The sequence below is a fragment of the Gymnoscopelus microlampas genome, assembly GCF_963454915.1.
Source record: "Gymnoscopelus microlampas genome assembly, chromosome: 5".
Taxonomy (NCBI): Eukaryota; Metazoa; Chordata; class Actinopteri; order Myctophiformes; family Myctophidae; genus Gymnoscopelus; species Gymnoscopelus microlampas.
In genome coordinates this window covers 898,349-914,207 of record NC_139942.1, presented here as the reverse complement: position 1 = coordinate 914,207, position 15,859 = coordinate 898,349, and the positions used below count along the sequence as shown (strand labels likewise).

General features: G+C 41.2%; 1 protein-coding gene across 1 annotated transcript; it reads right to left on the bottom strand.

Moving 5' to 3' along the window:
* Window positions 1-161: 161 nt before the first annotated feature.
* Window positions 162-13,392, bottom strand: LOC311045999 (uncharacterized protein; the record flags this gene model as incomplete). The annotated part of the gene is made up of 4 exons (XM_084058069.1): window positions 13,185-13,392; window positions 4,007-4,249; window positions 3,302-3,400; window positions 162-205 (listed from the first exon to the last, which is right to left on the bottom strand). The coding sequence occupies exons 1-4, from the start codon at window positions 13,372-13,374 to the stop codon at window positions 162-164; spliced, it is 576 nt and encodes a 191-aa protein (XP_083914195.1). The 5' UTR covers window positions 13,375-13,392.
* Window positions 13,393-15,859: the final 2,467 nt, after the last annotated feature.

The window sequence follows — 15,859 nt, the reverse complement described above, 5'->3', positions numbered from 1 at the left end:
AGCTGTGTAGACAACCCAGCCTGGCGGAGATCTGTGCTCTGAGGAGGAGCGTTTTAGTTAATTCTACAGTAACTATATTAAGTGTAGTAATTATTTAGCAACTCTTGCCTTACTTTCTCATACATCGCAGGCAACACACTTGTGCTCAAATGCGATCTGCGTTACGCATCGAGTATCGTGACACCCTTAGTGCCTTGCATCGAAACTGTTGAAAGGAGAGGACGGTCAAATAACCCCTCACACAAGACAGCAATTGTTCAAAGACACCAGAAACTTTATGTGAAAAGTTTCCAAAAGGTTCTGGAATTGACACAATTGTCTTTAAATACCTGACAAAGATCAAGTCAGCCCAGAGCAGGTTGTGCGATTAACAAATAGCACAAAAAAGGATGCCATAGAACAGTTACATTTAGAGGTTTTGGACAATGTTTCTACTACTGTAATCTTGAGGGACTTCCAAATTCCAATTGTGATGTAGAAAGAGCAGCATCGTGCGTCACAAAAAGACAGAATTCAGAAGCCAGCTGTCTCACAAAAAACACTTCTAAATCATGTTGATACAAACTGCTAGAACGTTTGCAAAAGACGGAACATTCGTGATTAGACATCGTCATACCTCCACCTCCACCACCCAACCAATCAACTCAGCCTCCAGTTACAGTCCAACCATCCCGCTCAGCCTGCCTTAGTCATGTTCTAATAATGAGTACATTTTCAGAAGCACAGTACATCATTATTATTATTATTATTATTATTATTATTAAGAGATTAGTCTATTGTGATGTACACTAAGACAGATGTGACTGTGTGTTTTTTCCCCCCCAGTGCATGACATGGCATCACATACCGTATTTCTACAGGGAGGAATGATCATCTTAAGGTCAGCTACTCCCTGAAATGCATTTTTCCAGGGTGGAATGTCTGGAAAACACACCAAGGTTATGCTGTTGAATTGATTCTAATGTTTGTTGTTGTATATTGTATTTAGAAATAACTGGAAAGGAATTTTGTTCTTCTGCTCAATAGATAAAGAAATCAAATATATTGACCTTTGACTTTAATTTGTGAACAATCTTTATTTCACACTTTATTTGGTGCATTAATGAATTAAATGACCGACATCATTGTCCTTTCCTTGTCATGCACAACTGAATTTCCGGGGCGTGCTTCCAATCGGCCTCAGTCTCTAGACAAGCGCAACAGCTGCTGGTGCCTTCCATCATAACGTTTATTTAATTATACAAACTTCGAAATTAAACAAACATGTCTAACTTGGCATTTGCTAATGATGATGACGGATGAATGGATCATCCATGACAGTATGTTTTTGAAACATCTGGTGTTTCCAGTTTCGCTGCTGTCTTGTTAAACGTAGATGTATGTATTAACGTAAGCTACAAGCAAGTTACGTGTCTATTGTTGACCACGTAATGTTACAGGCTAAGGTTACAGGCTTATTTGATTTCCAAAATGCTTAGTATTAACCCTAACCCTGTGACCAAATTTTACTGGGAGACAGTCATCTAGCATTTTTTTCATTTTCATTTTTTCATGTCATATGAAAGCAGGGAATCATAGCAAAATAATGATATATTGGTTAATAAGACTGAGTGAATAGTTTTGAAACTACAGCTTATAGAGCTGAAGTCAAGTTAAATCAAGATAAAACTCTTGAGTCGAGAAAACACCACTTCAATGGCTCTTATTCAGAGTAGCACTACTGGGCTATCAATCTCATCATGCATAGCGGGGGAAGCATTTATTTTGTTCCCAAGGCTCTCTTTGAACCGGCTAGAACCAGTGGCCCAGGAGGACAAACAGAGATACATTTTCACAACAGTTTTAACAAAATATGATTGTTAATACATCTTTATTTGATATTTACATTAGACACAAGCCAACAGACTAGTGATACCTTTCAAAACGATCGGATTTTACCACGATTTTGCGATGTTTGGATGGAAACTGAGGATGTGGTTAGCAATGCTAGCAAATGCTAGCTCTAACCTTATATTTGACTGCATGTTTATGCATTTATTTCATATTTACATGTTGATTTAAGCTCTGAAACTTCTGTCAGACATACTCTAGTATGTGAAGAGTCTAACTGGGCAATAAACTCATTTTGATAATTTCTTTGCAAAAGAAAAGTTTTTCTGCTTTCCTGAAAAAAAAAAGCGAAATGACTGTCCTCCAGTCAAAAATGGTTAGTATAATATATACTCTGTCGTGCCCCATTGTTTATGTGCCCAAAATATCTATAAGCTGTCAACACGCTATGACGCGTGTTGAGGACCCCTGGGGGTCCCCGGACCCCAACTTTGAGAACCACTGGACTAGGACAAAATCAGTTTAGAAATGTTATATGTGGCTGCTCTTTTGTTTTTCTATTTTTTTACACTGACTGCACTACATTTATGGGTTTGAAGCCCCCTTATGACATGACCATAGCTACAGTACAACATTTATTATATTGTGCTACAGTACAACATTTATTATATTGTTCAAATGTTATATTTTTTGTTAAAATAGGTACTAATAACAGTCGTTGCTATATAATGTTTAGTCAGTATCAGGGGTTTCTCCATCGCACCTCATTATCACACACAAATCAGTTCCCTGACCTGGACAACATTAACGTTGTTTCAAAAAGTGTTATTCAAATAAATCATTACATTTCATTACCTATTCATTAATTATGTTAAATGTACGCTCAGTCAGACTTGTTTTGTTCTGGTGTGTTCACTGTGACTGCAGTCTGCAATCTACCTCATTTATTTTTTTCATAAAATAAAGGCTGTTCTATCATTTGGATGCTTCTATTTCTTGGCGTAACTCATGTGTTGTCATATCCATACTTGTAGATTACCATTTCATTTGGTGGTTGAAATTAAAGTTGCAGTATGGAAACGAGACAACAGTGAGTTACAGACAGTATTAAGTGCACACATTGAAATAAATAAATACATGAATGAGAGATAGGGCTGTCAATTGAGTAATGTGGAATTGTGTCACCTAATACTTTTGAAGGTACAGTACATTAAATGAGTCTGTGTGAAATGAAATGAAATGAAATGAAGGTGGAAATTAACGTGAAAATATTTCCTTTTTTACAGCAATAGTCAATTTAAAAGTTCAATGTGATAACTGCATTGAAGTAAAATGTATTTTGGAAGTGGCAATACAATGAGATGCAAAAAGCAGAACAATTGTATTAAGACTGATTAAGACTACATACTGTATCACTGAAATTATGATAAGGTGATAACCCTACAACAGAACAGAATAAAATGAAACTTACTGATGTCCAGGTCATCTTCAGGTTCCTCTTTAATATAAACAGTCACGAAGGGTTCTGGAGAACTCATCCTCACCTGCAGGCTGGACTCCACACGCTGGTCTGGATTGAAGGAATAGAATAAGGACATTGATGTTGTACGGGTTGTAGACGAAGATTTAATGTAAAACGGATGGATACAGAGAGTATAAAGGAGTGTTATTTTTTCTATTTTTTACAAGACAGGGCAGTCCCAAAATACATCCCCAAGCTTCAAGCCAATTGCTTTTGTAATTATGTTTTGTTCAAACTACTTATGAATTGAACTATAAATACAAACACAACATAACTATAACTAATAACTAAACTAACTATCCTGATAATGTGTCAGCCTGTGCTCCTCATGTCAAGTGTGTGTGGTTTGGTTGGTTGTGAGGGGGGGGTTTATTTACTGCACAGTGATCCAATCCTGTGTAGAGCCCGCTTACTGTATGCGGTAATTTGCACACACACTAGTGATGCGCGGGTCGGGTTTTTTCATGACCCGCCCCGGACTACTTCAACCAGGACCAATTCTGTTAGTGGGTTTAATTCACGTAGTATGTGTGATTACGCTCCTAATCTGGTTGTGCAAGTGAGGAGGTGATCAGTTAAAACTCTTAGGAGGTGACCCATCAGTTCAGTGTGGATGCTTAGTCTTGTACTGACAAAGGGATCATTTTTTTTTACCTGAGAGAGTGTCACAGCTGGTCGTCCCATGTAGTAATGTCAATATTGACACACTGGCCTCCTCTTCAAGTTCGTCTTTAACCTGTGGAGGTGCTGGTTCCTCCTGGACCAGACTGGGGTTCCTCTCCTCATGTTGTGGAGGTTGTGGTTCCTCCTGGACCCGACTAGGGCTCCTCTCATGTGGAGGTTGTGGTTCCTCCTGGACCAGACTGGGGCTCCTCTCCTCATGTTCAGGAGAAACCTCTTTACACACAGACAGAAGGAGGAGAGAAGAGGTAGCATCAACAAACCACACAAGGTGCCTTTCTCATTGAATCAAATTGATTCTCCTACTGTACTTATTGCTTTGTTTCGTCACGATCACCAGACGAGTGTCATTATATTGTCTCTTTTTAAAGTAAAGAAAATCATGTTCTATTTGTCAAACAAAGTATAGTAAGACTTTAATGTACTATTAGTGGAGTCACAAATGGAGGTTCCGTGACCATCCTTTGGCAAGGATGGTTTGACGATTGATTTGACCTCTATGGACCCTTTAAAAAAGATTTAGCCCCCAGGTCCCTCCCAAAAATCCCGGCATTTTTTGCTAGACAGCCAAATTCAAAATGGCGCCCGGCGCCATCTCTAAAAATTAACTTTTGATCTGGATGACCTAGAATCATGTATGAAGGCACTTTTCCATACAAGTCAACCATGAGGATTCCAGATCTGACACAATTTTAATTGTAAGACCTCGTTTTGACTCCGAAATTCAAGATGGCCGACATCCAGTAGAGTAAAACGTATACCCAGGGGGCAAAGGGGGGTATGCTGCATTTGCCCTGCCATAAAAGGTTGGCCACCAGAAATAATATCTATGACCCAGTAGGATCACAACCTATATGGACAACAAGGTCACCTTGCTGCTGGAAATCCAATATGGCCGCCTCAATATTATCAGAAAATAGCTTTGGCAATAACTTTTGAACCAGATGGGCTAGAAATAAAAACTTGGTGTCTATTTCATGGTTTCAGAGCATGAGAAAGTCAATGGAATACTTATCTTTATGGTTGGGTGTGTCTGGACCTTTCATTTGCATATTTCCAAGATGGACGCCACGCGAAAATGAGTTTTACTATGACTTTTACAGTGACAGCTGGCTGTTATGGCAAAAAGTCTGCTTTTTAAGTAATATGAACACATTTGGTCAGTTTGAGCTTTAATTTATATGTTGTCAATATGGCAGACCCACACCATGAGTCTGGTCAGAGTCGTGTAATCCGGGATGCAGAGATGGTAGTCAAGGCAGCAGTGGAGACTAACCCATTTACAGTGAGCACATCATCCATGATCAACATATCTACAGGACAGTGTGCTGATTCCACAGTCAAGGACGACTTGATGAGTGTTAAAGAACTGGGTCTGAAGACACTGTGTGAGTCACTGTCCAGTGAACAGAAGAAGACAAGCATAATGAAGCTTAACACTTTCTACACTCAAAACACAAAATCTAAAAAATCTAAGGGGAAAACCGAAGAACAGAAGAAGACAAGCATAATGAAGCTTAACACTTTCTACACTCAAAACACAAAATCTAAAAAATCTAAGGGGAAAACCTCAGCACATGGCAAGAGCAATGAAATTACTGCCCTCCTGCGCATGACCCAAATCATAGCCAGTGGTGGAGAACTCAACCTTGTTGACTTTATAGGCAACCACGAGTGCAGTGACTTCCCCCCTTCCCTCTTCCAGGAAGATGGCAGGATGAGAACAGGTACCAAGGCAAGCCTTGTTAAGGTCCTGAAAGAGGAGACCAAAGTTGCATGCATCCCTGACCTGCCTACAGAAGACATAAAAACAGCAGTAGTTATTGATGCCATGTATGCCATGCGCCATTGGTCGTTCCTGAAAGGTGAAGCATTTGGAACAATCGCTGAACGATACCAACGTCTGCTGTTGAATGATGTGCCTGCTGGCACAGAGATCATTCACTTCTGTTTTGACCGGTACAGTGGACCTAGTCTTAAGACAGCTGAGCAAGAACACAGATATGCTTGACCAAAACCTACCAAAGAATATGAAGTCAGTATGCATTACAAGCTCCAGATCCTCAGGAGTTTTTTGCTGTGTCAGCTAACAAGGCAAACCTATTGAGTTTCCTCTGTGACGAATGGTGTGAAAATGAGAAACGTAAGTCGGCCCTTGGTCCAACACATCTTTACCTGGGTGGGGGGTTTAAAGAAGAGACAGGGAGTGTGGTGATCAAGGAGGGGTCTATTGAAGATGTCCCTGCACTAGAATCCACACAACAGGAGGCTGATACAAGAATAATACTCCACACCCTGTACAGTGTCCAGAATGACAAAGTTGACAGAGTTGTCATCCATGCCAATGACACAGACATCATCATCATGTGCCTTTACTATGCAGCAACCCATCTCAGATGCCTTCCAGAGCTGTGGGTGAGAACAGAGCAAAATTCATACCTTCCTATCCATCAAATGGTATCAGCACTGGGGCTCCCACAGTGTCGTGCCCTGCCCTTTATCCATAGTTTAAGTGGCAGAGATACTGTACCACCAGCTATCCCTTCTTCACTGGGAAGAAGGCATGGTTCAAGGCCATCATGCGTCTGGATCTCTGCACTTGAGGAGTTTGGTGAAAACTCTTATGATTCCCTCTCAGATGACGTCCATCAATAAGGCACGAGACCTCACAATTGCTGTATATACATCCAAAGCGGACCACCAGGAGGATTTTGACCTGAGTAAGCTTAGAGTGTACAAGTTCCTCAATAATAGATCAACCCTCTTAAAGCTCCTCCCCCGACAGAGAATGCCTTTGACCTGCACCTGAGAAGAGCTGTTCTAGCAACCATAATAGATAAATGTGCACATATCGCCAAGCCGGATATTCCTTCTTTCACAGAGTATGGATGGTCTCTCAGTGCTAGCAATGCAGTCCCCCTTGCATCTACCGAGCCAGCCTGGCCTGTGTCAACGAACAAGGCAATATCATGCAGCTGTATCAAAGGCTGCCAGAAAAACTGTTCCCGTGCAAAGAAGGCAATTCCATGCTACTTAGGATGCCGTTGCCAGGGACTAGAGACATGATGCAGCAAGATCAGTGCAACACATGACAACAGTGACAGTGAATAGCATTGTACCATAGTATCATTGGCTTGGCACCATAGAGGTCAAAATGAACCTTTTGTAGGAAACCTCAACTCCGCCTTTACTCTATTTGTCACTAAGTAGTCTATCTTTTGTTATGTTACTTGAATGCATACCACTATGTTAATTTGTATAGCCCTAAAGTTGAAGTTTTTGGCAAGTCTTGGAGTGTGCATGTGTCTGTTTATATTGTATTTAGTTTATTAAAATGATACATTATACATTGTGGGCTTTTTCTCCGATTTTTCTCTGCAATCATCCCCACAACTATAGATCTATAAATCAATAAATCTGAGGGAAAATGTAATACCATACATTATTTATGACTGCAGCCATATTGACAACATATAAATTAAAGCTCAAACTGACCAAATGTGTTCATATTGCTTAAAAAGCAGACTTTTTGCCATAACAGCCAGCTGTCACTGTAAAAGTCATAGTAAAACTCATTTTCGCGTGGCGTCCATCTTGGAAATATGCAAATGAAAGGTCCAGACACACCCAATCATAAAGATAAGTATTCCATTGAGTTTCTCATGCTCTGAAACCATGAAATAGACACCAAGTTTTTATTTCTAGCCCATCTGGTTCAAAAGTTATTGCCAAAGCTATTTTCTGATAAATATTGAGGCGGCCATATTGGATTTCCAGCAGCAAGGTGACCTTGTTGTCCATATAGGTTGTGATCCTACTGGGTCATAGATATTATTTCTGGTGGCCAACCTTTTATGGCAGGGCAAATGCAGCATACCCCCCTTTGCCCCCTGGGTATACGTTTTTACTCTACTGGATGTCGGCCATCTTGAATTTCAGAGTCAAAACGAGGTCTTACAATTAAAATTGTGTCAGATCTGGAATCCTCATGGTTGACTTGTATGGAAAAGTGCCTTCATACATGATTCTAGGTCATCCAGATCAAAAGTTAATTTTTAGAGATGGTGCCGGGCGCCATTTTGAATTTGGCTGTCTAGCAAAAAATGCCGGGATTTTTGGGAGGGACCTGGGGGCTAAATCTTTTTTAAAGGGTCCATAGAGGTCAAATCAATCGTCAAACCATCCTTGCCAAAGGATGGTCACGGAACCTCCATTTGTGACTCCACTATATGCAAGTACTGAAATTACCTATATATTCAAAACAGCAGTACGCAGGGTTTCTCAAACATAGAATATATTCTGGCAGTCGGCTCAAATAGTTACAGTTTTGCTCAGGGGTAGGCACGGGTGCCAACATTGGCACAGAGGAGGGTGATCACTGGCACACTGGTGTTAGAGTGTTTTTCTTTCAAAAAAAAAAAATGTTTAGACGGTTAAATTAAGTTCACTCACATCTATTTGCAAATTACATCCTGCAAATAATTCTACATTAATTCAAACTGATAACTCTGACTGGGGAGGGAGTCTAGGAGATAGGTGGGTAGGTGAGTCCAATTATTACATCCTGACGTAAAAGAAAATATTTCTAAAGAAAATAAATAAATAAAGGTCATTATGTATAGCCTATCAAAATCAGTTGGAAATATTACATTTTGATGTTGTGTCATAATTAATCTTCATGTTGACATACTGACTATCAAGAAAATAAAAACATGGCACTTCATGTCAAAAAGGTTGCCGACCCCTGGTTTAGCTTGTCGTCATGGGAGAGTTGTTACACCAGTATTCTTTACCGTTACTGCCACGGCAGTGATGCTGTTAGGAATGAGGTAGTCTCGCGTGGCCAGACTGTTGCCTCCCACAATTTACAAATGTTTCCAGCATACAGTCTGGGACCCGGAAGCTCTGATCATGTGTAAGGGGAAAGCGGATGCCCCTCCCCTACCCACGTCCGTTTCAGCATTGTGCAGTGGAGCAAAGGAGTCCGACTGGAATCAACGAATCTCATAAACATCGTTTATGTCTACTAGTGTCTTCTTTCACAGTTTTTTCGGCGTTAATTCCATGATGCCTTTCTCAGTTTTCTGTGATACACAATCCTCGCACAAATAACATGAATCTACCGCTCCTATGACTATGCTTCCGCCTCGGTTCTGTTTCCACTAGGACTACAGGTCCGCGGGCACCGCGTCGTGATTGGTCGAATGTTTTTCCGGTCTGAACAACTTCCGTTACACAGCTTTCGGGAAGTGGAGTTCCAGACTCTATATAGCATTCAGAGATTGTGGAATAGTAGTCTGGTGACGCGAGACTAGGAATGAGGCGCTTGCACAGAGTTCCATTAGCATCACTGAGGTGAAGGGAAAAAATGGCCAGTAAATTTACCCACTTTTAATGACCATAAAAGTTGTTTTAAAATGCCTTTTGTGTTAGTGGAATTGCCGTTTATTTGTTTTTTCTTCTGTTTGTGTACTCAATGGCAGCTGGCACACTCTGTTTTTTTCTGTTTCTGTTGGCAGTCATAGCTGCCACTTCCCACCTGACGTTGCATGGGAGTCCAGACTGCTCCAGACCATACTGAATAACTGCTAGCTTGCATAATGTCTTCAGACTAGGACTCAAGTCTAACATGATGACGACTGGTCTTATCGCCATAATTGAATATGAATGTGTTGTATCCTCCAAAGAGGATGATACAGTCTCCCACCATGCAACTGACGTGATGAAACAAGGCATAGTGCCTCTGATGTTAATTAAAGACCAGACCATTGTGGTGGTGTCTAACTTGTAGCTGTCATTAGTGTGTCCAGTCAGCTGGATGTATCCAGCATGTAAACTGCCCACAAAAAGTTTGGAAACGTAACTGCGGTCGATTCATTTATCCCCTTCAATAATACCAATTGGTATTGTGTTTTCTATCATTTTTATCGTTGATTAGTCACCTTTACAACGAGGTATAACTTGTAAGGATCGTGCAATTGTGGAATGAGTAATACAACTAAACATGTGGGTAGTGCCTCCAAAGAATTTGCCAAAATCCCCCAATATGCTTCTGTTGGTGTGTTGGTGTGTTCTGTTGTGTGACTGGCACCTGAACATGGGTCTTGCAACTTTGTTGAGTTTGTGTATGCTCCAAGCAGCAACACTGCCCCCATGGAAAGATGCCACGTTTGTCCCTTCAGGTTAAGGCCTGTGCAAGTGAAGATGGTGTTCCGTTATGCAGATAACGCATTATTTGATGTTAGCCCTGGTACCATTTGCAGGCAGGTGTGTGCCAGTCACAGGTGTGTGACTGGCACCTGAGCATGGGTCCTGCAACTTTGACATCTGTCTTTGGTTCCGTTGTGCAAATCTTGCCTGTACATTTCTGGAAGAAATGGTTCCTCAGTGAAGCAAGTGTGAGGAACCGGTCTTCTTGGGTTGTTGTCTTCCTTTGACTTCACCACTCTCACAGAACTTGGTTCTAAGTTTGGAAATGGTACCAGGTCTGACACCAAATAATGCTGCCACTCTGCATAATGGAACCCCAGCTTCCACTTGCCCTATTGCACGGGCCTTATCCTGAAGGGACAAACGTGGCATCTTTCCATTGGGTCAGTGTTGCTGCTTGGAACACAGGTGCTTCCCCCTGTCTATGTCCCGATCACGGACATCAATTCTCTTTTCCGTTTCGAGAAGGACATAGACAGGGTGGTGGTTGAGCTCAGCCAGCTGAAAGCAATTAAGACGGGTATTGCGTTTTGGTATTAAGCCTACTGTTAGGCTACAAACTTGCACTGTGTTGTGTACAATATTCGTATTTGTTATTAAAAAAACGTCCTAATGAATACTGTATTAACAGTTTGCAGATTGTACAGAGGTACGGTTTACAATGATTGTTAAACATTCCACAATACCTAGGGCTTTTTTGTGTTATTCTGTTATTGTTGTAGGTAAAACATTGTGCCTACCATAGCCTCGTGTGGCAATACAAATGTTTTGTATACAATTTTCTGTCGTCCTGGAGTCAGTCAATAAAGTGTCGTTGTTTCTCCCTATAATGATCTGTTCGTTCTTTGAATACACTGAAAGGAAACTAACTGCTTTCATTTTATCCTTTACCAATAGCAGCTTGTCTAATTGGTCATTTTGTCAAATGTTAGCTGGAAACGTAATCTTGCTTTGTTTGAATGGGTCGGCATTAACAAATCATTAAATAGATGATTATGTGTTCATTTGTAGAGTGTGTATTGGGGAAAGGAGCCATCTGATGGCGATAAACTGAAACATCAGTCTCTGGTTGCATCAATTTAACAGCTGTCATCTCACACCAGGTAGCCACTGGCCACGTTAAAATCAATAATACGGATAAACCGAGTACCGCAGTGTTTTGGGGGGCATTTCAAAAGGTTTAAAATCTCGGAAACCACACAACCTTAATGTATACCCCAACAGATGTCTCTCTCTCTCTCTCTCTCTCCGTAAATCAGCAAAAGTTTTGAGGAAAGGCTTGAGGAGAGCTGTGGTCTGACCTCACTCGACAACACAAACGGTTGCCATTAATGCATGGGCGGCAAATCTCCTGTTTAAAAACGGATGTGTGTCAGAAATTAATTATTTGTTCTGTGACTTTTATTCTGTCTTTCCTCGCATTTTAGGCAAATGGCAGCGATGTCTCATAAATAACAGTGTTAGTAGTCATGGCGTTGGGCTGTTGATGTAGGCTACCAGGAAACAGCCCCGAATGATTCCAGGGAGTTGTGTGGTAGAGCCGACCGATATATCGGCCATTATTTGACTTCACTGTAGGTGAACATTTTAATATTTCTAAAAATAGCAGATATTCTTTTTTTGGAATTTCTGCTTTCAAAACTATCATCCCAGCTAGCCTTGACACAAAGCTCAGAGAACTAGAGCTTTGTGTCAAGTCTAGCTAGGATAATAGTAGACAGAAAAAAGCAATGAATCCGTTGACTACTTGAGGTAGACTGCTTATTTTAATTGACAACAATCCTGTGTAGGACTACATACAGTTCGGAGCACAACGCTACCGTATCAAAGAGCTATGTAGATCCAGTAGTCGCTGGTGCAAGACAATAAATAACGGTAAACAGAAAAGACAGAGATGTACCTGATAATTGCACCGTAAACTTTTTAGAGTTTAGAGTTTAACACACTTCCAAACGGTAGTCCACAAACCACAAACAAGCAATTGGGAAATGTAGTTCCCGACCCATTTCATCTGTATCAGACCGATAGATCGGGCCAGGTCTTCTACAAAGCCGTCTATTGGCGAATAGTGACAAAGCCCTAAACCGGAAGTTTATGGAATGCTCTGAAGTCTACAGCTCCTTGTAACTATTTCTAGTTTATATGAACCGCGTGACCGCCGCTGTTTCTACCCCCTCATTGGCGGAAAGCTCTGATCTGTATGCAGTGAAGGTGCCTACAAGCAGAGGTGGGCTGCGGTGGACATGCGTGCGGGTGCATGTGCGCGTGCACGTGACATCAGTACAACAGAGCTCCACTAGCTCAAAAATCCACAGCACACCCCTGCCCACAAGCTAGTGGGAAATGTAGACCAGCTAGTATCTTAGCTACATGTAGCTAAGTGGCCGTAGAATGCAACCCTCATAGATGTATTTTATGATTCTGACATTTTCAATCTACGAGAGAGTCGTAGACACTATCCCCCATGGCCAAATGGACTCTCAGCTCCTAGCCTGTCCGGGCTCCATACATGTACCAATGCAAAAATAAAGGTGCTTACCCCCACAATGTAATAATCCATATTCTTCAATAAAGAAGTGTTTTAATGCCCTCTACCCCCCCCCCATCCCCCCCCCACCCCCACCCCCACCCCCACAGACGGCATTAAAACACTTATTTTTTGAAAAATATGGATTATTACATTGCACTAGAACTCTGGACAGTTAGTTAACATTTGGAGCGTGGGGTTAAGCACCTTTATTTTTGCATTGGTACATGTATGGAGCCCGGAGAGGCTAGGAGCTGAGAGTCCATTTGGCCATGGGGGATAGTGTCTATGACTCTCGTAGATTGAAAATGTCAGAATCATAAAATACATCTATGAGAGTCGTATTCTACGGCTAGTAGCTAAGCTGCTGTTGAACGCATGTAAACATGGTAATGAAATGAAGCATGAACCAACCTGCTCTGTGTAGTTTGCGTAGAGTTTCCTCTAGTGTCTCTATCTCTCTCTGGAAGAGGTTGAACATGAACTCTGCAGCCGCACTGAGGCGCTCCAACACAAACACTCTGACATTAAGCTTCACACAAAAAACATCAACACCACGCTGTTTTTCCAAAACACACAATATCTCCTCTCCCACCGACGTCATGTGTTCATTTATCGACAGCCGTACAGACTCCATTTGACACATTTTACCTCCTTCATGAGACCTTTGTCACCGAGCGCTTTGTTACGCTAACAACACGCACTACTTCCGGGTCAACCTGGTTCAAGCATGCGCAGTAAAGGATCCAGGCACTGTAGCCATGGTTCACTCGTCCGTCACAAGCGTCATGGCGCTACTTGTTCCTGTTTTTTGAAAATGTTACATTTACAACCAGTACATCTAGAAAAACGTTCAGATTTCACATATAAAGTGTTTACCCCCCGGCCACGGATGTTACAAGTTAAAGCGCCAGGTTTAAGTACCCGTATTTTCTGTATTGTTCAATAAAAAATCTGTTTACTCTGATTAACGGCCATTTTCTATGTTTTTATATAATGTATCAGGGTGCAATACACCTTTCAACCGATAGGGCACGTTGTTGAAAGCATAATGAAGAAAATTCGAAGAAAATGGCCAGCAATCGGATTAAAAAGCTTTGTTATTGAACAATACGGAAAATACGGTTAGACCCGGGCTCTTTAACTTGTAACATCCGTGGCCGTACGGTCAGAACTTTATCTGAACGTTTATGTAGATGTGCTGTGCTGGTTGTAAATGTAAAATATTAAAAAAACAGGAACAAGTACTGTCATGGCCTGACTGTCATGGTATGACAGTCATGATTCAGGGCTACAGGCGCTGATGCCTTACTGCCTTTCGCCCCCTGGTGGAGGAGGATTAATCATGAAACACATAATAATCATAATCATAATATTGTCATAATTGTTATAAATATGCATACAAATATAACTAGTTACACATTTATTTATCACAAAGCAGAACTTTTTAATCAATTCATTGAGTGTGTGTGTGTGTGTGTGTGTGTGTGTGTGTGTGTGTGTGTGTGTGTGTGTGTGTGTGTGTGTGTGTGTGTGTGTGTGTGTGTGTGTGCGTGCGTGCGTGCGTGTTTGCGTGCGTGCGTGTAAAAAAAACAAAAATGTAAGGAAAAAAGGAGCATCTAAAACAATGTTTGAAAAAAATCTAATATATTTTTTTAATATATATGTTACCCCGCTAAATAAATGTAAGACAGACCAGAGTGTAGGTTATAAAAATAGCAAGTAGTTTATTATAGAAAAGATTACAAAATGGTACTTTCATTTATTTGCCTATATAGAAATGGTTAAAAGTGTTGAGAGCAAATATAAAAAGGGAAAAGACTGGTACAAAAAGTAAATCAAACATAAATCAAAAGGGAAAAGGAACAGCGGTCCCTAGTGTGCCGCTTGTTCCACATGGACCTACAGATCAATGACAAAGCAGATATTTCACAATATGCACAAAGCATGTAATACATAAACACAATATGCACTCAGCTACAAAATGTCACATGAGATACAATGGGCAAACCAATAAAAGGATTACCTTAGCTCTCATTATATACATACACATCAGAAACCTCTCAATGTTTCCACACATCAAGCTCCCCTGTCTGCACCTGTTATACAATGATATCAGATATATAGGTTAAATCAAAATGTCACACAAAATCATAAACAACAAAACCTACATAGACATTTGTTCTCCTTTGCACATGCATAATCTGATACTCACATATCTCCAGTTTAAAGGGTTACATGCCTATTTCACAGAGACTAGGCCACACCCCAAACAATTGCTGAACACTGGACAGGCATCACAAAGCACCAACAGTGAGTATCAAAGACCTGTATATAAAAACATTCAATAAAAACATTCATTGTAGATCATATAAAATACAACAATAAAAGCGAGGATACAAACAAACAAACCAAAACAAACAGGCTTACCAAGTTAACAGGTCAGCACTCAAACCTCCTCCTCTCAACATGCTACCGGCAGTGTTGAGGACCCACAGATTACTGACCTGCTAGCTGCCTGTTCAGAAGGCCTTAAATACCTGTGTCTATTATGACATCTTCTCTGCCTCCCTCTAGGGGCTACATTCTACCCCCCTCAAAAGTGAATCGTCGTCCCGACGATTCACCAAATAAAGGACTATATAGGACCATTACCCACTTCTACTGGACCTCCCCATTGTCACACTCTTACTCTGTAAGTGGTGCCAGCCTTGGTTCCACTGACCAGGGGAGATGATAAGGATTCGAGGGCCATCTGCTTTGCATCTGAGGTCATCAAGGGCCTCTTTCTCATTCTGGAAAATGGAGTGAATCTTGTGCCGCTCCTCCAAGTGCCCCTCCAGTGTTTTCTTCAACAGAAATGAGATGGCATCGTCTGTCTTGATCCTGTAGTGCCCTCTGGAGCTCCTCCACCTGGGCTTGCAGCTCTGACACCTGCTGTTGGTCTTGTCCCCACCTCAGCTCGTCATTGGTCGCCTGGAGTGCCTCTCTCTCTGAGATCCAATGTTCTTTAAGGATAAGGATAATTCCTTTTAACAGGTCGTTCATGAAAGTCCTTGCGGTCTTGTTTCCAATGTGAACCTGTGAGC